At 33.4% G+C, this 25,121-nt stretch overlaps 1 protein-coding gene across 2 annotated transcripts in view; it reads right to left on the bottom strand.

Moving 5' to 3' along the window:
• The window catches only part of mtgo (miles to go), a 224,049-nt gene that overhangs the window by 96,162 nt on the left and 102,766 nt on the right, over positions 1–25,121 (bottom strand). The window contains exons 1-2 of one of the 2 annotated variants that reach the window (XM_088226690.1): positions 14,700–15,072; positions 10,217–10,519 (exon numbers count right to left, since the gene is read on the bottom strand). In XM_088226690.1, the coding sequence (XP_088082816.1) occupies positions 10,217–10,409 (193 nt within the window). In that variant the 5' untranslated portion in view covers positions 10,410–10,519; positions 14,700–15,072. Of the gene's footprint in view, positions 1–10,216; positions 10,520–14,699; positions 15,073–25,121 lie in introns of those variants that run through there. The other variant, XM_088226689.1, reaches the window with a different exon arrangement.

The following is a 25,121-nucleotide window of genomic DNA, read 5'->3' as shown; positions in this document are numbered from 1 at the left end:
CCGTAGGGCTGAAATAGGTACGAAACTAAATAATAACCCGTCGAATAAGTCATTTTTATGTTTTGAAAATGTTTTATACCACTGACGGTTAAGTGCAACAAGCAGTTCCCGAATTCATTTACCCTTTTGGGGATTATGACGTCAGCATCAGTCTAGTTAGAACTTTATGATAGGGATTAACAACAACGATATATCGTTGTTTAGCAGTATAAGGGTTAAACTTCGTATTTTGCCTAGTATTTATATTTTTTATAAGGAATAACCCGCTAAGCCTTTATTTAGAGGCTTGTCAGCAGGTGGGATAGAGGAGATATGGAAGGAGGAAAACTATTTTTATAATTATTATTATTATTGTTGTTGGATAATATATATAGCGCCATTTTTGTGAAAATCACATCAAGGGCGCTGTACAAAAAGTAAATATCCCAGCACGTCTTGCAGCTACAGAGCGCATAGACTATTGGGATTCTAGTTCCTCCTTTCCAATTATGATCTATTTCAATTATAACGGATTGGCGCTAGATTACAGCACAACTTGCAGGTACAGAGCGCATGGACGTTAAGTAATCTAGACCCCATTTACAAAATTTAAGTATTTTATGGATGATACCATTTAAATATTGAAGCACGATTACCAATCGTCTTGCAGATACAAAGCGCGTGGAAGAGTGGAATTTTAGCAACTTAAAATCATACCAATAAATTTATAAAAAATAAACATTGAGCAGAGTAGATAATTTGTCAAGTGTTCATGCTTAAAAGTAAACAATAAAAAAGTAAATTAGATTTTTAATTTTTAGTACCTACGTGTGTCCAAATCTTTGCAGACTAATACTGAAATACCGGTTATTTTTTTCTTAAATTTTAGTAAAACTTCGTCGTACAATTAAATGCTCTAATTTTTACCGCGAGCAAGAAAACTTTTTTTATATCCAATTTCCCGTACATTTGGACCTCCTCATTGTGTTTTAAAAGTGGAGCGAAAAGTAAAAAGAAACGGTTTTAAAATGAATTCTACAAGGTTGAACAGGTTAAACAGCTGCGTAGTAAGACGCAATGAGAGGAAGGCGTCAATATTGCTGATTAGCAAGAGGGTCTCCTCAGTCTCCTGACTCCTGGCTCCTAGCTCCTACAGGACGGATCTCGGTATTGGTAGCTGGCAGCTTCACTCCTAATAGAAGTATAATTGGATTAGTACGCACTATTCTTACTCTACTTACGCCCGCGGGTCAGACGGGCCAGTTATATGAGGAGGGAATTACGAGACCACTTTACTTCCCGTACCATACAACACACAGATAAAGTAACGAATAGAGTTTAGGGATTATTAAATTATTTACATATTACCACGACTGTGACTAAACTCCACGCACGTGGAAATGCAGGGTACGTATTCTGATGGGAAGATAAAATTTATCTTCAATTTTATCTACAAAGTGAAATTAAGTTTTCTGTATGAAAAATAGAATACGATTACATTTTTTTAAATAAACATGTTTAATTACCGGTTACCGACGAAGTTACTTTAAATTTTCATACAAATATACACTCTTTCGTACATAAATTTCGATATTAGTTCTTATCGTCTCAGTATGTACCGATGAAGATAGCCGTTCATAATCGCGGCCCTGGTCTGCATGAGGACAATTTTATAGATAGGACAACATTGTCTTGTCCCAGCTCCGTGACCAGCCTCGACCGCGCAGGACAGGACGCCGGGACAATACGAAAACTCGGCTGTAGTTAACTTCTCTTTTCAATTTTGCTAAAAACATGCTGTAGAAATTTAATATTTACAGCCAAAATATTCTGCTTAAAAAAAAAAGAAAAAAACATAATTCCGTAAACCAGGATTTGAAATTAACTATTTTACTTTTTTAAACGATAAATTTTGAATAATAATTTAACCTCGAATAATACCATAAAATGTGTGCCATTCAAAATTCTTTAATTTTTTTCATTAATAACCCTCGTGTTCAATGAATTATCTTCAAATAACTAGAACAAATTTTCCTAAAATACTTTGCCTTCGTATGAGTACTAATGTATCTAAATTAAGTGTAAATTTCAAGAGGCGTAATCTGCCCATATATTTTGGTTATATTAACACTACAAGTATTATTTTTATTACTTCATTGTTTTTGTTAATTTATTCTATTTTTTAGAGGCGCGATTTTAAAAGAACGGCGTGGCGCATTTCTAAATTGCTAAGTCGAATGAATTCGTGACATTTTATCTGACTACAGCCTCAACGTTATTTCTAAATTAATTAATTATTTTGCACAAACATCGTTTGAGCCTTAATTGTACAAAACTTTGTTAAAATAAAATTCTTTTATTTTACAGAGAATGTATTTTTAGCGAATATTTAACATATTTCGAAACAACGAACCTTTTAAAAATCGTATAAAAAAGATTTTATTAGTGTGAAGGAAGCAGATGTTACGTTAATTTCAAAATATGTGAAAATTTTAATGTGCTAAAAAAGAAGGGCCCCTATTTTTCTAAATCTGAGGATAATTTAAAATGGTTATTGTATAATATAAGTTTATATATTATATAAACTTTAAAACCAACAGCGTATTATCTTCTTAAACTCTCCTCAAGTGTGTAAATAATATACTTAACACCATATTACTTGCCAAGTAATTAATTACCAAGTATTTTTGAAATTAATAACTTATATGTAAATATAAGTTATTACATCATTACAATGGAATTTCATAAAAAAATGACAATAAATAATTTAAATGAAATATTACTTGTCATTGCAGCAGTTCACATTTTGATGCAAAATTAAATTAAATTTTAATTGTGTACAATTTGTTGGAAAAAATTCCCCAGAGGAACGGGTAACAAGATTAGACAAACTTTTTGCGGTTAAACATATGCAAAATTCTATGGCATTAACAACAAGGTAAAGGGTACAAGTCATTAGCTGATTGCACAGGAGACTCATTCAAAGTTTTTTACTGATTAAATTCTTAGAGATTTTTTTATATTTTTTTTTAGCTATTGTGATTTACTATTAAATGCTATCTTAAAACAAACGTTAAATGCGTAAATTTAAGAATGAAATACGTAAAGCGCTACAGGTCATATTGTTTATCATATTTTATTATTTCCATGTTGTTAAAAGCAATGTTTATACGATTATAATGTAAGTACTTTTTTTACGTAATAGTAGTACTATCGAATGATACATTAACCAATTTTATTATTGAGCAGACCCGACAGACGTTGTCCTGCCTGAACGTTGGCATGCCTGCTATTACCTTGGAAAAATACTTTTCATTGATAAGTAGGTACCGAGGTGCTAGTTTGTGATTAAATTCCAAAACTAAAAATTGTTAATATTGAATTTAAGTAGGTACCTAGGTACTTGTTTATGATTGAATCACAAAACATAAAATAAATATTTTTTCAAATATGGCATTCTTTTTGCAAACGTCAAACTCCGGTCTTCTCACCAACGCAACAGAAGGGTGTACTTATGTAGGAATACGATTTTTAAAAATGTATTGAATTTAGTATTATTGAAATATTATTAGAGGTTATACTGTTATAATAATTTTACAAAAGATTCGAAAAACTTTTTTTTGGATAATTAGATTGTTTTGAAGTATAATTTAGAATTACCTATCGAAATCAGCGCAATTATTAATCTGTATTTTTAAAGGGGTATTAATCTGTATTTTTAACCGGTAATTGAACATGTTTTTAGCCTTTTCCAGATATGGTATATTTATCATACTTAAAAACGTAATCTCGCGAAACTAAAGGTAAAGGTACCCAGACCTACGTAAAATAAAACATTTAGTGGCAACATTTATATTTTAAAAATATAATACATTTGTATTTGATTCCATTAAAGCATTACAAAGATTCCAGAAAAAAATACATATTTAAATAATATAAATTGTCACGTAGGTATGGCTTCTCATATCGAAATGTTTTTTTATTAGTGTCAGTTTGTTATCAACGTGTGATGTATTTTATCCAACAGTTGCTTGATCACCCAATACAGCGGTGATAATATTATAAACGGTACAGCACCGGATGTTTGTAAAGGAAATAAAATCGGTCTGTTAATATGTAACAATCAACCCTCTCGCTACCAATCTCATTTCTCAGGTAGGTACACGAAGAAAAAATGTATTTTTTTAACTCTTAAAGCCTGCTGGGTCAAAAAAACATGTGTTGGCTGTGGCGGTGGTGGGTCAGATAAGACCCAGTTTTAAAACTCACATTTTGGGCGATTTGTGTAGGTTTTTTAATATCATTTGAAGGTAGTTATGGAGAGCGCAGCCATCCATAGAAAAATTAAACTGAGATAATAGCAATTGTAGACATGCTGTAGAATATTTAGTTGGGAACTCTGAAAGCACCAATACGACACGGCTCCCGTGACCGAGGCGGGGCTACAATTTTCGCATGAACACGGGTGTCGTGTCCATGCACCGAATGTGGTAATTACCCCTGCGCGAGAGGATAAAAAAAAATATGGCAGGATTATCTTCGACAGCGAAAGGGTTAAACATTCGAGCGTTAAAGTAAGAGCTAAAGGCAAATATAAAAATATGATCGAGCTGTAAAATGTGACAAAATGAGACGCGGTTATCTGGTGGAGTTTGGGACTGGAGAGAACGCAGGATACCGAGGGGGTCAGGAGTCAGAAGTTGACCTCTGACTTGCGCAGATTGGCCGCGACCCGGAGCCGGAGCTCGACTGGCCTGAAAATATTTGCTCCTCGAAATGTAAGGTTATCATCATCAATTTCCTATCCGCACCCAGTGAAGCATAGGGCACTGCATTGGAGATCCAGTCGCAGCGTATTCAGTTCATTTTTGTTACATGGAAGATGAGATACGCTTCGGGTACCAGTCTAAGAACAGTGAAATATTGCGGTATTAACCCACCATTAAAACAATATATTTTACGTCGATCCTGCCAGGAATCGAACCCAAAAATGGTAGGCGAATGCGCCAACAACTACACTGCGAATTATTGCCATGCAATTTTTATTTCAAGGTTTTCACCTGAGAGTGCCATCGAGTTGAAAACGCTCGTCCAGGATTCCAGTTCTATTCCACACATATAACTGTTTTCTTCATCCACCTGGACACGGAGTAGATACAAGTTGAAAACATTATAAAAAATATGTGATATTATAGGTATTTTTAAATATCCAATATTACGTTTTTTTTTTTAAATAATTTTTAGCGTTCTTATAATTTACCCAAATATTTCGATTTTGGTTGGCATTTTCAATGAGTTGTAAATAACTCACTATTAGAAAATGAAAATCAAGTTGGGGTAGTGAGGTTTGAACCTCGGACCTCTGATCCGTGAGTCCGCAACACTAGCCACGGGGGCACAACCCGATTGTGTACTTATCTGTATTTTTGTATGAAAAGTGTATCTATTTTGATTGTCATTTATCGTCAATTCTTGGTGGAATCATACATTGTATTACGTAATAACAATGATGGATGATTCCACATGATGATGTGGATCAGGCCAAATAGGAAGAAAAATGTTTTTGCTCACAGTGTTTTTGTTTGTAAGTTTTATGTGTTTTTATTATGTTTACATGTAATGATTTAATTATATTTAGAAATGCATGTTTTAAAAATTATAAAAAATGTCTTCGTCGCCACGGGATACTGCACATTATTTTTAATGTAAAAAAAGTAATAAAAAGTAGAAAGCAGGTAGTCCACAATTTTGAAAAAATATATAATTGTGCTATCGAGTGCAGTAAGGTCAATTCTATGTTCTGCTAAATAAAACTGCAAAAAATCACTTTCCGAAAATAGTGTTAATCACAAAAACAGCATTTCTTAATTTGCAGGAAACACCCAAAGTACTAGAAAATTAAAAACAACAAAGTAAAATCTTACGGTATGAATGCTGATGGGAAGCTTAATGGCTCCAGAAATAAATTAAAGTGGATGAATACATGAGTATTTTAATCTTATAAATTTATTAATTTGAACATACCTGGGGTGGTAATCTGGATTTTTTCTACCTCCCCCTAGAGAGTGATTAATTTGAAGATTTTTTATTTTTATTTGCTTCATATAATGGCCACACTGATGATGATTGTTAATTGTGATCGTTCAAATGCTTAGCATGTTTTTAAGCACGTCGATAATCATTTGTAATTGCGCTGCTGGTCTTAAATATGTCGGTCTAGTGGCGATACGTATCGAGCGCTTTCACATCCTCAGAATTAATCTGTGTTCCCCTGAAAATGCGGCTTCTTTTGTGATAAAAAACATCAAATTCCCATAAAAGATGTATGGCTGTTTCATCATCTGCACTGCAGTAGCTAATGTAGTTTTCAAAATGTTTCAGAAAAGTTAATTCTAGCGAGGTGTTGTTTATTCAGTCTACAGTGCCCTGTAAGGGCTCTAATGATAACCCTCACTTGGTTTCAGCTAAGTTTCATTAGGTCGAAAGCAAAGGTTTGCGAGTATCCCTCAGCGGTGATATTCTGAATCGCTCTCGCGGCCGTAGAAAACTATTTTACCTCACGTATTTTGTATATAAATACGCGAGAAAAGCTTTTTATTTTTAATGTGACGTCACTTAGCTTCATATAATAGCCACACTGATGATAAATCGTCAAGTGGTGTATAAAACTGTTTCAAAAACGGAAAAAAAAGGAATAAGGTTTGGTTAATTTAACCTAATGAAGTATTTTGGGTAATACTTAAGGTCGCAATAATGGGCTAAATGAAAATGTTCATCTTTTAATGTATTTCAACAGAGAGGTAAAACATTTTTGAGAAGGGAATATGGAAGTCTAGGCATTTACAGGGCTTATGACATGTCATTGGCTGGTTTAAGTGGCCACTTTACACACTGTGTAACATTTACCATTCTGCCCATGTTTGAACATCCACATTTCCTCAACTCTTCCATCTTACAAAGTGTGTGAAGTGGCCACTTAAACTAGCCAATGACATGTTATAAATTCTGTAAATGCCTAGACTTCCATATTCTCTTTTCAAAAATGTTTTCCATCTCTGTTGAAATAAATTTAAATATGAATAACTCCCTAGGGAGGAAATCCAGCCAGTCTGCAAGCATTTGAACGTACATTGTTGAAAATGTTCCTATTTAGTTGCACGTGTTCGTATTTGTTTGACGTTTAATCATCAGTGTGGCCATTATATGAAGCAAATAAATAAATGATAATCCTCCAATTATTATCTCTTTAGAAGATAGAGAAGATCTAGAATACCACCCCTGGGGTGATATTCCAAACGCTCTCGCGCCCGTAGAAAACACATTTATCTCGCGTATTTTGAATGTAAATACACGAGATAAAAGTGTTCTCGCGGCTGCGAGAGCGGATCAGAATAGCACCGCTGTCATACTAGTAGATAAATTATGTTTAAAGACAAAATGTAACCAATGAGGTATCATTCAATATTAGATCTGAGTGTTTTCTGCAAAATGCTTATTTTAGGTTGTGTGGTCAACCAGACTTAAAAAAATCACCGAGTTATTAAAAATGACTTAAGCGCTTGTTAACAATCAAGTACCCTAATATCTACATATATTCTTATTCTTAGTGGTGCGGGTCAGTGCTATGCAAGCTCCTGACGTCACTGCGACCTGTGGAGATCTATTGTGACGGGTCCCCGTGAATAGTTCTAGCCCTCCAAGCCCAGGTATATTAAGAGCCTGGCTACTGTGTGGAAGGGGAGAGTTCTCATTTTGCTAAATCTCCCCCTCCAAGCCAAGATCCGTAAAGTATCGGGCTATTAGGTAGGGAGAGAGCTCTTTGATATATAAAAGAAAATGTTTAATGCGTAATGACACAACATACATCAGAATGTTACTAGGCCGGGCTGTTAAGTTTGTGTGGTCGTCAGACATACTTAAAAAAACATGAAACTTGGGCAAATACAAAGTTTTTTTGTTGTATAATAAACAAAAACGAATGTAGCTAAGCATTATTTATAATTTTCCAAAGCATAAAACATTCCGACTGTTGTGTAGATTTGATTACTAACTCTTTTTAGAAAAATGCTTTTAACTAAGTTTCACTTTTTTATGGCTGGCTGCTTTCTACATAACTACGTTCAATTGTAAAGGAACAAATAAAATAAATAAATTATATTGACATGAAATGAATTAATTAAAATACTTGGTACACTTCGGTTGGGAAAACAATTATTAAGTAAATATTGTTGTACTTTCGATCTAGCAGAATGATTTATTTTCTTCACAGAAGAAATAAATTAACAAATGATTGTTTTTGCAATAAATAAACGTGACTTTTTAAAAAACGTGAGCAAGGAGAATTCAAACAGTAGAGAAAATAATTAAACTGTTAGTCTTAAAAAACATGCTAACAATTGTAAAAGTTTTTTCAAAAAGATTCCGTACTAAATTAAAACTAATTTATGAATAATATTTCAACAGATGATAGGGAGCCTTTAATGGAATAAAATTTCGTAGTTCAAGACTCATGACCTGTTGTTGGCTGTTAGAATCAGATCCTTATTGGAATGTCTAATATTGTGATTATTGCAAATTGATAAGTATTTGTCCCTGTTGAGATACGTGACCGCTACTGATCTCAACACTCATATTAATATTATTATCGATTGTTTAACAAATACTCAAATAAGTACACATTCTAATTTTCAGGCGGAAAATTTTTGCTGACTATATTACATAGTTCGTCGATCGATAGTCATAATTACACGGCGTGTAAAACTCTGTGCTAAATTATTAGGTTGGTGCGGAAAATAGCCAAAAGTGTTGAACGTATTGAAATTAATATTTTGCTATGATATGTAGGGGAAGTTCAAGTAGCCCTGGACGGCAGGTAGCCCCGGACGGCAGGTAGCCCCGGACATCTGAATAACTAAAAACTAACCACGTTTTTCAGGTACAACCTTGCGTTTGATGTGACACCTTTAAAGTAAAAAATAATCCTAGTCAGTTGTGGCCCGAGCACCGGGTGAGTTAGACGCTAGTGACCTAGCGTGTATTATGTTTTCGCCAAAAAAAATCAATTCTTCTGTCAAACTTTGTTGCAGGTAACCATGTAGAATAAAAAGTTACTTTAATTTTTTGAATGTCTATAATAGTATTTGTTACTTTTTTGGAAACATAAAGAGCAGAGACTAAGCATTTTTTATAATTACTCGTATTATTATGAGTTTCGGTGTACAGAAAATAAAGCCATGAAAAAAATTGACGAGTTAAGGTGCTAGAATTTTTTACAAAACATCGAAAAATATTCAGCCTTTCTAAGATCATCATCATAATTCCCTTTCCGTACCTAATGTTGCATAGGGCACCAATCACAGCGAATCTTGATCATTTCTTTGGTTACATGAAGGTAAGATGATCAGTCTGAACAAAAGCTGACACATTTTGTATGCGTTTGTAGGATGTACCCGGAAAAAATACTGGGCCGGGTGGATTGGCGTGGCATGTGTAAAAAGGGCCTTACAGTACCAGGCAGTTAATAGAGTATAACGGGCTTACGAAAGAGATTAACGACTTTGTAGAGCGTCGTCTCTGTCACACGAGTCCGGTATCTGTATTAATGTATGAATTTGAAAATATAAATTATACGTATTTTTTTTTCGCTCCTTATATTTAGGTTAGTAATTATTATTATACAACTATGTAGTATTATCATATGTTTTCATGTAAAGGATCTTTATCGACAAGCCATTTTAATTGGCTTGGTGAGTCCTGTAAAAAAAATTAATTTAAATTTTTTTTAAAAAATAGTAAAAATGTAATTTTGTATGTAAATAATATATTTAAAATAAAATAATAATAATAATGGCGAATACGACGCTCTATAAAGCCGATTAGGCCGGCAGTCTCTTTCTTAAGCCCGATGTATTGTGTTTAATGCCTGATACCGTACTAATTTGCGCCTTCTGCGTAGTAAAAAAATAATAAAGTAAAATAATTTGTTTTCAAAAAGGTCTCCGAGATATGTCCATTTTTGTTTTAATTATGTTCAACTAAATGTATTTTTATTTTTATTTGATAATCTTTAATTGTATCAATCCCAGAATGAGTTTGCTAACTCATGGGAATACAATTGTGTTTTTTGTACATTTTTGTATTTTGAAATAAAAAATAAAAAAATAGGAAAGCATCTGCGAATAAACATGTATTCGCAATGGCCTACTAATAAATAGTAAATAAAATAAAGCATACTGACCATATTCACCGTGCAGGTTGCACAGGTGCGGGGGCTGCGGGCACATCTCATGGGGGGGCACGAAGTAGTGGTCCGGGGGGTAGTAGTCCACGTAGGGCGAGCAGTACATGTCCGCGGGGCCCTGCGCCACCGCCGGGCAGGGCGCGGTCGGGGGCGCGGGCGCTTGCCCCGCCGCCACGTCCACGCGCACCATGGGGCCGCTACACCATCACTCCGCGCACGCACTCCGCACCGCACTCCGCGCACGCACTACGCACTCTGCACCACGCACCGCACTCTCACCACTGCACTGCGCGACGCGATCTGACAAAGAAAACAAACAATTAACAAAAATCGTTCATCGAAAAGGGTGGCTCGAAAAATTCTGTTTCATGTTGAAAAATAAAAACAGACATTTCTTGGGTGCAAGTATTTAATATTTTTACGACAGATATTTAACCTTCTCAAGAAATTCCAGTAAAAAAACACAATAAAGAACTATTTAATTGAAATGGTGGAATCTTCATTTCACATAAATTAATTAAAAAATATAATTATTTCTTACATGTTGTATTTTTGATTTTGTTGTATGATTTTTTCAACTTATTGCTATAAAACGTGTGTCAGTAATGTCAAAAAACTAAATTCATTTGAAATAATTGTATTTTTTTTCCACATACGAGTATGTGTTAAAAAAAATTACAAGGTGTTTTATTTAAAATAAATTAAAAATGCTTTTCCACAAAATAAATGCTAAAACAACAAATAATATCAAAATAATAAATCTAAATTAATGAAAATAATATTACAGATGCGAAAATGTGTTTGTTTTAATAGGTGCGTAGATTTCCACGGTCATTGTTATCAATATGTATATTTTTCGGATAATCCCGTGTAAGTTGGATTAGTGTGTTTGTTTGTGCATAGGTCACGTCTCAACGGAGCGACCGATCGACTTGATTTTTGCATAAAGATAGCCGGAGAGATCGGAAGTAAAAAGGAAAACATACTTTTCATCCCGCAAATCAAAAAAATACACAAAAAAATTATGAAATTTAGTATCAGTGAGCAATATTATTTGAAAATGGGTAGGAGGTAAGGTGAAATGTCAAAATGAATCAATTTTAAATACATTATTTAAATGTCTTTAATTGACTTGTTTTATCTATAGTTAGTTAATTTGCTTTTCGTTTTAGTTTTTTTAGTAGGAATATGATAACAGTATATAGATCTTAATGCAAACAAGCAAACAAACCATCACGCCGTTTCCCCGTAGGGATAGGCAGAGATGATAGAACGCCATAACACTCTATCTTGGCATACAGACCTCGCTTCCTCTACATTCATACATCTTCTCATGCACGTACGCCGATTATTCCTACTTTTGACATGTCGATGTCTTTCTCGGTCTTCCTCGTTTTCTGCATCCATCAACATTTGCATCGTAGATCCTTTTAGCCGTTCTTTCACTGTCCATTCGCTCTACACGTCCAAACCAACGCAGCACCCCCTTCATGATTCTGTCTGGTCTGATTCTTATTGGTTTTAAATAATTTCTTTGTCCGTAACACCTTTTAAAATGTATATATTAATTGCTACATAATGTTATAAAAATTGTAAAATATAATCATAAAATAATTATTAAGCTCTTATTATGTAAATAGAAAAAAATTCTCATAAATTATCTTTATCTCTAGAATAGTAAACCTATGTCAAATATGTTTTCATTATATATTTTTGTTGTAAAATATGTATTATCAAGGTTTTTGGTGTTTTTCTTAATAATGCATATTATTATTGCGATTTATTTTATTTCCAATTGTTGTAATTTTAATATCTATTACGTTCCATGTACCTTTTTTTAAAAATGTATCACGTTTATCTGTTTTTTTCTGTCTTGTCTGTAATATTGTTTTGCTCCCATTCAATATTTGTAAACAATGTTTGTTTCTGGCTAGTATTACCAACAATGGTAAAAGCCATAATAAATTTAAAAATAAAAAAAGGATTTTGGATTTGTGAACAGAATAACGATGCTAAGTCACCGTAGACTAACGGATCTTCGTATCTCTTTCATAGCGATAGTTGGAAGACCAAGCTACTTTCAATACCGGTAAAATATATCAATGCATCAAGAAAATTCTTTTTGATAAACGAAAACTCTTATTGATAAACGACACAACTAATCAAAAACCTCAATAATCAATTCCTTATACTGCGTGAGCGAAGCCGCGGGTAAAAGGTAATAAATATATATTTTTTAAAAACATTATAATGCCTTAGGAAGATGATTAGCACACCTCATGCCATGATAGAAAGTCGCTAAACACCGTGCAGAGAAAGAAGGAGATGCAGGATTTTACGACAAACTAATCTCTAATATTAAATCGAGAAGAAAATTATAAAGCTGTCGCAAAAATACAAGTACGATATCGAACGTAGGCCCAACCAAAAAACAGATAAATTAAGGAAAATATTAAAATCTGCCCTTTTTATGTACACGTACACGTGTCTTAACCCCTTCACAGTCTCCGGTAATACGTTTTACAACTTGCTATAAGGATCATCTTTCATACAAAACATATGGAAAAATAGTATTTATTGCCAATTCTTTATTTTACAGACGCTCTCTGGTACATGGGCTTACCACTTTTTGTATTTCGCGGCAGTCGATTCACATTAATGTTAAGCAAACATTAGTCCAGAGCTTACTTCTTCCACTCCTTGACTACGCGGATGTATGTTATCCAGATGCTAACTCTGAATTGCTTGATAAGTTAGAACGATCGCAGAATATTTGTATTCGTTATATCTTTAATCTTCGCAAATTTGACCACATAACCGAGTATCGCACGCAACTACACTGGCTCAGTATCAGGCATAGAAGAAACATTCACATTATATCACTTCTTCACAATATTTTAAATAATCCTACTTCGCCTGTTTATCTGAGAGAGCTCATCCAACCTCTTTCACAACACGGACTATCTCTTCGTTCCAGTAACGAGAGAACCCTTTTAATACCCTGTCATCGCTCTAATTTTTTTTTGCCTCCTCTTTCACAGTAGTAGCCGCTCGATTGTGGAATAATCTACCCACTAATGTTAGAGACGCCCCTTCATTATTTACATTTAAGTCAAGATTGAAATGTCACTATCTAAATATTTGAATTGTTCCTTGATCCTTCTTCTTTCCTTCCCATCCCCTCTTCTCTCTTCATAGTATAGTATTATATTTTTTTTATATATATTTTTATTTTTGTTAATCTTTGCTTTTAATTTTTGTATAAAATTTTAAGATTCAATATGTCCATGTATTTATAATTTTCTCAAACTGAACGGTTTGGGTAGGTAGGAAGAGAAATTGCCTTAAGGCAATATGCCCGCCCTTATATGTATATTTATTGTATATGTATTTAAAGTGTCAAATAAATAAATAAATAAAATTCACAAAACTTTACGAGGAAAATAAAGTTCACAAATGAACATTCAAAAGTGATAATTGCGTTATACCAGCGTGGATCTTTTCGATCATCGCGACACGTTTTTGACAGCCTGTGCTTTAGACTGTATTTTTCTGTGTTTTATTTGTTAATTGGAGACAAAAAATTAAAATGATTTAATCTTTGTTAAATTATTATTTATCTCTATAGTATAAAATACTTATTTTAATACTTTTTAAAGGAATTAAAAAATGAGTTCTCGGCGTCTTTTAATAGATGTTAAAGTATATCCACTTTCGAATCAATAAAACAAACCATAACATCAACGTTAAGTATTGAAAAAAGTAATTTCAAAGTTCCCCAGAGTCTTGCCCAATATGGGGTTAAAGAGCTGTGTAACCTCGCACATCGCATTTGCATCGATTGGCATTGGCTACTACTTTTTAGTTAATTTTGCAAAAAGCAAATTTTGCCACAAGGTACTTATTAAAAATACATTAAGATGTAATCATCTATAAACTCAAATACTTGGTATACTTCCACGTATTCATTTGATCGATTTCACTCTAGAACGGGCATCTTCAGACTGGTTAACATTATACAAGGTGAGGAACATTTACTTATAGAAAACAAGAATTCCACCAAGAATAGTTAATAAATAACATAAATCGAACATAAAGATTAATATGTTGTTTTTTTATAAAAAAATATATTTGAAGCACTTACTTTGTGGTTATTCATTATAATAAAATAATCCTTCCAAGATAAAAAGAGATGATTTATTCATTTCATTGGTAGCATACAGATATAATAAAATATGAAATAATTCATAAGTTAAGTATACCTAGAGAAAGAAGCTTGTTTAGCTTTAAGAGCGGTCGGTGAAAAAAAAAGTTTTATGTATTTTTTTTTATTTGTTGTTTTCTTTACACAGTGGAGAATGTTTTTAAACTGAGAAAAACTGTCAAAAAAAGAATTTCGCAGTTTCATGTTTTCTTTTATCGTACTTTTTTTAACATTTACAAAAATCTTAAATATAGTTTTAGCCATGCATATCCTTACCTTCTGATAGAAGGATTATAATATTCACTTTTCCACCACTTTATTTATTTCACGAATACAATAAAAATATTGATTCAAAAAGTTGTTCACGTAAAAAAATACAGGCGTCTAGTTCAAATTTTCAAGTTAGTTGATAACACACAAGAAGTAATCCGGTGACGAGAGGAAAAGAGAGTCGGCACGACGCGGCAATTGCGAATTCGCGCAAAATACCTTTCCGGACGGTAACTGTTATTCTCCCCTAGAGAGGGAATATGACATCGAACACCGAGAGCCGAGTACTGACTGAACTCCGCGTCCGCGCGTATAGCCGACTGCTGACTGCTGACTGCTGACTGCCGAGTGCTGAGTGCGGACTGCACACTCGGTACTCGCCAGTCTCGGCACACTACGGTTAGGCGGTGCGGAGCGTAGACATTCCAACGAGAGTGGCATTCCCGTGATAGGATGGAAACAGGCGGGAGAAGGGTGGGTGGGTGGGTGGCGGGGACGTGACGTCACCGGTAGCGGCGACCCGAGCCTCGCGGTATTCGACACCATGCTTATAGTCTCGTACGTTCTACGAAACCAAAAGAGAGTTTTAAGTTCGCGATATTATTCAGTGCAAGAAGACAAAATTGTCACTTTAACACTCGGTTGTCAGTCCAGCGAAACTATCAAATATTGCAGTGTGCGTTTTCGGCCATAATATACGAGGTGTGTTCAGAAAATAACGGGAATTTTTAAATTTCGCTGGTTTAGAGAGTCCGATTGTCAATTTTTTATTTTATTTTAGAATACATGCCCCCGAAGCATGCTAAAATTTTCAGCTGCATGCTGTATTCATTTCATTACTTTTATCTGTGGCAGCCGCTAAAGTTAGACGTGTTTTTATGAGCTCGGCGATTTTCGTTTGTTAAAAAAAATGGATCAAATAATTTGTATAAAATTTTGTGTAAAAAATTAAATAAAGTGTAACAAATTGTGTGAAATGTTAACAAAAGGTGAGTCTGTTATGAGTAAAACAAGAGTTTACGAGCGGTATAAGCATTTTTAAGATGGCCGTGAAGACGTTGAAGATGACGAACGGCCCAGACGCCCCAGCACATCAACAACCGATAAGAACGTGGAAAAAGTTAATGAAATGGTTATGAACGATCGCCGAACCACAATCAGAGAAGTTTTTGACGATTAGATTATGCCTTGAAATGTTTTCGAATGTTTTAGGAATGAAACGCGTGGCAGTAAAATTTGTTCCAAAATTTTTGAATTTCGAACAAAAACAGCGGCGAACGGAAGTTGCTCACGTGTCACTAAATGAAGTCACCGACGATGCAGAATTACTGAAACATGTTATAATAGTCGCTGAGCACGCCGAACACGTCTAAACTTCTAACTTTAGCGGCTGCTACAGACTACAGACAAACCAAACAATGTGTACAGCTGAAAATTTTAGCATCCTTTAGGGCATGTACGACAACATTATAAAAAAAATGAAAATCGGACACTCTAAACCCGCGAAATAAAAAAAATCCCGTTATTTTCTGAACACACCTCACATCGTCACGCAGTCCCGTGTTAATCGAACCTAATGTGCGCGAGAGCCTGCCGCAAAAGCTCAGAAAAAATTGCTACAAAATTGATATTAAAAAATGGATTGTGACTCAGATAGCATAACTGTCAATCTACTTTCTGTATATAACTGTCTATCTACAAACTACAATAATACACTTATTTATTTCGACACTACTTTGAGTGTGTCCAAATGTTTGTTGACAAGGCTGGACTCCCTGGGGAGTTATCAGGATTAAAATTTATTGCAACAGGGAGGAAAAACTTTTAGATGGAATAGTTCAGAAAAGTGGATGTGAGGTGAATGTTACGCGGTGTGCCACTTAAACCAGCCGACGACAGGTCATAAGCCATGTAAAAGCTTAAACTTCTATATACACCTTTTAAATATATTATATTGCGTAGTTAAAAATGTACATCAGAATAACCGATCATTAACATCGATTATAGGCACCACTACCCACTACACGTAGAACCCGCAGAACGTAATATGCAGAGTTTTAAGTGTACCCCAATAGCCATGTCTGTATTACGTATACATATACACATGGCTGCACCGTGTCTCAGAACCCGTTAAGGCTCCACGCGTACGTACGATGGAACGGTTTTGGGGAAAATTACAGGGCTCGTGTAGAATCGTAAAAATTCCAACAAATCGCTTTAATTTCATCGATGTATCGTATACCATGATATGATTTTATTTTACTGCTAACAAATTTTTGATTCTAATAAATAAAATACAAATATGCATACAAATTCCCATGATGATGCTATATTTTTTTAAAGAAAAAAAACGTATTTTAACATTTTACTTTATTATTTTTAATCATTTAAACTTTCTTTTCAATTCTAATATTTTTTTCAAAACGCTTTTTTTGTAAAAATTAAATTTCAAACATTCTTCAACCTGAGTTGTTTTTTCACCGTATCTGTTATTTTGTTTGATTTACATTTTTATTACAAAAGTAGATTTTTGTGCACACATTTTTGGCGTTTAAAAAAAAACATTATATTATATTTGGTTTATATCGAGGCTTTACTGCCAGAATGCATCGAGTCATTGGAACAAGTTCCAAAATATTTTTATTTTTTTTAAAAGAAAAAATATTTTTTTGCGTTCTTATGATTTACTCAAATATTTCATTAAAAGGGCCATTTTCAACGAGTTGTAAATAACTTACTATAGAAAATGGGAATCAAGTTTAGGGTAGAGTAGGATTCGAACCACGGAAAAGTCCGAGACACTAGCCACGGGACCACAACCCGATTCGCGTTTTCAGCTTTTTCATTCTTTCAAATCATTATTTATCCCACAATTTTTTTTTTAAGCTTTGAAAGAGCAATCTATGGCATATCACAATCACAATTTAAAAATATTAAAAATATATAAAGACTGTTGACCAATGCATTCTGTCGGTATAACCTCGATATAGTGCATGATAATTTTTTAAAAGGTTTAATATCATCATCATTCCCTTTCCGCACCTAATGGTGCATAGGGAACTGTATTAGTACACCAACCGCGGCGTATCTTGATCATTTCTGTTACACGAAGGTTAGATGCTAAATCTTACGCTTCAGATACCAGTCCAGGGACTATTAAATATTCTGGTGTGAAAACACCCTTTAAATAAATATTTTATGTCAACCATGTCGGTAATCGATCCCGAGACCTCTTGCATGGTAGGCACACGCGCTGACCACTACACCACGAGGCCGAGGTTCAAAGAACCATAAATAAATTTCTCAGTACGATCACAGTCCAAAACAAGTATCACAAAGTAAACGCCCGAATAATTAAAGATACCTAATGTGAATTTTTAAAATTATTTCGTATGATAACAGTACAAAAAAGGTACGAAACCAAGAGTGATCCCACAATTTATATCGAGGGGTGGGTTCCTGGTTCTTCCTCTATTCGTGCCTTCAGAGAAAAATAGCGAGATGGTAGCAGTACCATAAAAATCCATAAAACCGTACACAAAAACAAGTATAGTGAATATCATGAAATCGAATAGATAACAAAAAAAGTTTAAAAATGCAAGTTAATTAAAAATGAGATATTTTTTTTTAAAATTCAATTTCAAATAAAAAATCATAAATTTAGTGCTTCAAATAAAAATTGTATTTTATTTATTTATTTATTCATATTTTTTACTTACAAACTATAATTAATAATAAAAATAATGTGACCTCGCTGGGGTTTCCCGTGCCGAGGACACTTAACGATATACTTTTTAAAATTACATTTGAGAATAAACGAAGAAGACTAACTTGAAAAAACGATGATAATTAACAAACATTGAGACAGTTTTAAAAACAAGGTATTTATGTACATCTATATTATTTATATTACAAAGCACACAATGAAAATAACAAAAACCTAACATAAGCTATACACTTGTGGAGCAGTTCATGGTTTTCATTATAAATTGCTTGTTATTGAACCGTTGTCTATCAAATGGTTATTTATTATTAATATTATTATTATTATTTTATTTAGTTCTATAATTAACATAGTCTAATATATATTTATAACACAACATTTACATCTATACTTATTCTAACATTATTTATCACTATTATACACTTAATATCCTAATTTATAATATTCACTGTTTTGTATGTACATTTTCATTATTTATGTTCACTATTTACACTGTATATTACCTAATATTTTTCACATATATACTTTTAACACTTAATTTTAAATACATTTACATTTATTTCATTTTTTATGCTTTCTGGCATTTCCTCAAATAATTGTATTCCCTTGTACATAAGGCAGTTCTGGGACATAGCTTTTGATTTCTTTTCCAGTCTTATATTTTTAGATCCTCTTGTTGCATAGTTTCTATGAAAGAATTAATTATTTTTTAGTTTATTTTGAAAATATCTCGGAACTATTCCTTTAATAATTTTGTTTATTTCATTAGCAACATTGGATTTGATTCTTTGATCAATGGTCATGATATCTAGAAGTTGAATCATTTTCTCAACTTTTGTTCGTCGTTCTTTACAATAAGAAGTTCGGTCTAAAACGCGGAATTTGACTAAACACATGATATGTTATCCTAGGCCCTGCGTGGATGGAATTACGTAATAGAATGCAGTATTGATTGAACCCGGACGGAAAGCGGCGAGCGGCGAGCGGCGAGCGGGAAGAGGCAGGTAAACGTGTTGTGTACAGAACGCGTGTTAAGCTAGAAACATTCCAAAACTGGGACGATTTCATTGAAATCTCCGTTCCGCAGTAAATTTTAGCGAAAGTACGGAGCATCAGTCCAAATAATATCCGGTTCATTGTTCCAGCGAGAGTTCGCATCGACATCTGGGTCACCGCCGCCGCCACCACCACCACCGCCGGTACCCGGTACCCGTACCCAGAACTCGGCACACCATTGTGCGGAGATACTAGACACTGCTGCGCATACACAACACGGCCGTGCGGTGTGGTGTGGTGGCGGGAGCGCGGGAGGCAGGAGAGGCCGGCGATGGGTACTCCAGCATCAGCTCGCCATATCGATGCCACCATTAGCATATATTATATTAGCACTGTGATTTCGAGATTAATACAACAGAACTAAAAAAAACTGCTAATAGTTGGTACTCGGAACCGTAGTACTAAATTTCAATGATTTTTTCATCGAAATCTTATTAAAACTTAATTACCTACGTACAGAAATATTACCGATTTACTGACATCAAAATGAAGTGCCTATGTGTATAGCATTCATACACAAAAATATAGATAAAAAATATTGTTTAGTGGAAAATTCAGCCTCGTCATGAAGTATTTAGCATGTCAATTTACCACGCATAGGGTTTCAGATAATACGGTACACGAAATAAGACTAATGACATGTCCACTTCACACACGTAACGTTCACCATTCTGCCTATGACACGGCAAGACAAAATATTATTTCCACATTTTTGGATGAAAAAACAACACTACAGCTGCACGCTGCACTGCGCGGCATTCCACGCAAAATTTTATCGCGCAGCGTCGCTGAAGTGCAGCGACGCTGGTGTGGTTTGACCTTTAAGAAGAGCACTATCAGGGCCGCGATTACAAACGCTATCTTCATCGGTACATATCGAGACGGTATAAAGTAAAATTGTTGTTTATGTACGACTATGTGCATATTTGTATGAAAATTTGAAGTATCTTCGTTGATAACCTGTAATTGAATACGTTTAGAAAAAATGTAAACATATTCTATTTTTACATACAGAAAACATAATGTTACTTTGTAGATAAAATTTAAAATAAATGTTTAATTCCCATTGTAATACGAGCCCTGATTCTCTAGTCCTGGACGTCCACTGCTGACCGATCGTCGGCAGTTCATGTTAGAACCTGACTTAGGACAGAAGCGTCGTCAACAACATATGCTCTAACTAGGGAGCGGATATATAAAGATAATGATGCATTTGTAGCGTTTATCTACTAAGCACAAATTATTGAGTGTACATGTCAAAAGTCGGAATAATCGGAGAGCGAATATGAGAAATCGTGAACGTAAGGAAAAGGGGAATTTCATAGTACGTAAATATAGAGAATTATGATTATAATATGTATGCTCCCTGCTTACCTACCCCTAATGATAGGTTAGTTGGCTGAAAAAATAGGTAATTTTCAGAGACAGCATGCCGATTTGAAATGAGAGGGAAAAAATGAGAAAAATCTTGTAAAATGATTGCGCACAACTGAAAAAAATGTTGCCACAGGGAAAAATCTGAAAGAATCGACCTAAAAGATTACGAAGTGATGCTTTTCACATGCTAGCAAATGAAATGAAATAAAAATAGCTTATTGCAATAATAATTACTATCACTATCTCACACCTCTGTACCTTCGCTCGGTACCCGGAAAGCTCTGCAGGACGCCACAGCGAATGCCGAATGCTCGACGCTGACGCGGGCGAATTTCCCGGTACTAATAAAATGTTACTTATCATATTTCACCGAATCCGAAACAACGAACTCAGCAAAACGTTTCGCCGGGTAATCCCAGGTATGGATAGGTGTTTTATTTCAATTTCAGGATATGTTTTTTTTATCTTTACCGGTTTTGTAGTATTTTAATAGTTCGATCAATGATCGAAAAAAAAAAGATATATGAATCTGGGTTTGGTCGGGAAGGAAACATTCGTACCAATAATAATTGTAACGAAATATCTTCGTCCAAATTTTTGTGTTTTACGATATGAAGAGTTAAAGTATAAAACTTAGATGAAATGCTAAGGATCAGTTGCACAAAAAAAAGTTAACTTAAAAGTGAAATAATTGTTGCGTTTTTGTCTGAATGTACAAAATGTCTCGTCTAACTTTTTCGTGCAACAAACTTAGTTCATTTTCACGAAAACTAAGTATAAAAAAAACTCAACTTTTTGTTGCAACTGGCCCTAATGTGTTTGAATTTTCGTATGGCTATTTGCACACCACAGAAAAAATCCACCCGACAGAATAAAATAACATAGGGTGGATTGATTTTTATAATATTTTTTTTATATTTTATTATTTATTTAATGTCAGATAAACACACACAAACGATAAATGTGTAATTGACATATTAGTTACGATAAGAACGTACTCATTTTTATTTTTTAAAGTCGAATGTGTTTTTTTTTAAAATAAATTTTTAGCAGGGTGCGGTGACGTGGAGGGTGGTGAAGTAAAAGCAATTCTTGGGGTAATTACAACAATTAGGTTACTTCAAAATCAGCATTCTTGAGCTACTCACTAAAAACATATATTTGTATCTTCCAAAATGAATGCTACAAATATACAAGTCGTGATTCATTCAAATCGTATTATGTTGATTTGAGTGCATGTCTCGTCTATTTGAAGCATTCATGATTATTAAAGTAAAAATTTGTGTTTTTAGTGAATAACTTACAAATACTGATTTCGAAGTTACCAGTTGTAGTAATTATCCCGCGAATTAATAATTACAAAAATCTCATGTTTTGAGAAGCAGCAATCTTTCAAGTTAATAAATGATGACTGGTTTGAACATGCTCAATACTTACGACTAACAATAGACAGGCAATTGACATGGACAATTCATATAAATAATTTAATTAGCAAAGTGGCGACATTATAGTTTTTTTAATCAAAAACTTTGTTCCAAAAACAGAAAAATTGTGATGTATGAAGCCTATGTAAAAACTAAAATATGTTATATGCAACTACTATTACTATAGGGAACAGGAAATCAAAATGGCTTAAACTAGCTGCAAAGACAGCAAAATAAAATATTGAAGATTGTATTTGACCTACCTTATCTAACAGCAACTAAAGAAATCCATAAATAAACTAAACAATTAATTAAAACCGAACTTTTTCAACTAGAATCCTTAAAATTTATTCATAAATTAGCCACTGATGTAATTGTAAACAAAGAACTAAAACTTGAAAAAAATGTAGTAAACGTAGAAACAATACGAGAATATCAGAACAATATCATATACAACTTTCTAAAACGAGACAGGGACAGTCGAGACTAATAAACCGGAGACTGAAATTATACAATTAACTACCAGACAAAACTTAACAAAAGACTCAGACAACCTTTACGAAAGATGTTAAAAATATTATCATTAAAAGTATATAAATAAATTTCAAACAAAAAAATAAAAATAGTACGTTATCATCGTATGTATGTAAACTTGTAGAGTGTATAAATTTAAGATTTCAATAAAACATTAAAAAATATTTGTATTTTCGTTTTATCTGAAAAATGTTTAAAATGAAAACCGCGATTGTTTGCATTTTAATCCGACGAATAATAATTTGATTCAAGGAATGTGTGCAGACTGTTTTACACTCCGCATACTAACTCCTCGCGAACAGTGCGCTAATTGTACCCGCAATAAATAATATTTACACACTTCTTGAAACTTGAAATGTCTGTGGGTATCTGTTTGGTTTTGTGTACAGCGTACCTTACAATATAATATACCTTGATGGATTACTTATTACTGTTATGGGATTGCGTAATCCCGTCTAGACTGCAAGACATTTGGAGCTACATATTAGACCTTCACCTTTATCTGAAGTATGGAGAGGATACACTTACTGGGCGACTAGACAAACAAAGCTCCATTTTGTACAATACCTAACAATTATAATATAGGTATGTTGCTAAAGCATTAGATTGACGGCGAACTGCACAAACATAAAAAACACAAGGTGACTTTTTACTATAGGTAGCGTATACCTGTATGCATTTAATTATTTGAAACATTCATTTTTACACTTTAAGGCGATTTCTTCCTAACTACCCAAGAAACAAAATTTTCATGATAATATCATTTATAAAGGAAATTAATATCCTAAATTTACAGTTAGTTAAGTTCATTAAAAAAAAATTAACAGGCTCTCCAAAACCCAAGGCTGCGATTAAAAACGCCGTCTTCATCGGTAAATATCGAGACGCTATAAAGTAAAATCGATTTTTATTTACGAAAATGTGTTTGTACCTTCTATGAAAATTTTAAGCATTTTCGTCGGTAACCTGTAATTGAACCTGTTTAGGGAAAAGAATGTATACACATATTACACACACTAATTTTCATACTGAAAACATAATTTCACTTTGTAGATAAAAATGAAGATAAATGTTAACTTTCTGTTGTAATAGTGGGCAAAGCAATTGCAATTGCAACGGGAAGAGAGTTATCTTTAATCATCTAAAAAGAAAATCGAAATTTCTGTACCGTAATGTCTAAATCTGCATGAAAATATCTTATATGAATGTTTATATAAATGCATTTTAACTAATATAGAGAAGTTCTTTCAAAACGGAATGTGAAAATCTAAATGTTATTTTTATAAACTTTCAGAACAATTAAATACAGTATTCAAATATTTGGACATAGGTATTATGTACGAAAAAAATATGGAGCTTTTTTTTTTTATTGATTTTTTTTTCATTTTTTTACAATAAACATAAGTGATAAAACAGAGTATTGAAAAAATAAAGCATAATTACATAGCAATGAAATACATATTAGTAGTAAAAATAGTAAACAAAAAATCCCAAAAAGGCATGGCCTGTTCGTGGGTATACAAGAAAATTCTAATGAATTTTTGCTCCTATAATAAATAATAGGCAGTTATAATATTTTTGTGTAACATAAGAAAGAAAAAATAAAATATTCTGTAAAAGATAATATGGTTTTTTTTTTATTTAAAAATATTTTTAAAAAACACAAAAATATTCCTTAATATTAAAGGGCAACAAAATATATCATAGAAAAAAAGAGTTCATATCTTTAGTTTGACTCCAGAATAGTGCATGTTTTTTAAAAGAAGGAAAAAACTTGGAATCAATGAAATATTATCAGTAAAAAAAGAATTTAAAATTTTTGGGCCTATAAAATATACATGTAAATGATATTTTATAGGGCCAAAAATGCTTATTTAGGTATTAACAATTTTTTTTGTGAGATCAGATACCAATCAGTGCTCTATACACTATAAGTGCCAATTAAATTTAAAGATGAATATATCAAAGCAAAAGGCAAAAAAAGCTAAATTATTCAAAAGGTTTTGGTCGCGAGCTTTAGGATTAAGAATGCGACAGACAGGCATATAAAATATATGAAAAAATAAAGTTCAGCTATGCAGAACGCTTTCAGATGCGCTTTGATATTTGTTTATTTTCGAAATAAGATGTTTATAGGATGACTGCAAAGCTGAACCATAAAATAACACAAATATCAATTGAACGTTTGCCGGGTAGACTAAACAGAATTGCCACTCAACAATGTTTTGAGTATATCCAAATGGTTGCAGACTGGCTGGATTTTCTCCCTAGGGTTCATATTTAAATTTATTGCAACAGAGAGGTAAAACATTT

This window comes from Micrasema longulum, unplaced genomic scaffold (genome assembly GCF_059751315.1).
Source record: "Micrasema longulum isolate JH-2025_06_02 unplaced genomic scaffold, ASM5975131v1 h1tg000461l, whole genome shotgun sequence".
Lineage (NCBI taxonomy): Eukaryota > Metazoa > Arthropoda > Insecta > Trichoptera > Brachycentridae > Micrasema > Micrasema longulum.
This window is presented reverse-complemented; position numbering and strand designations above follow the sequence as displayed.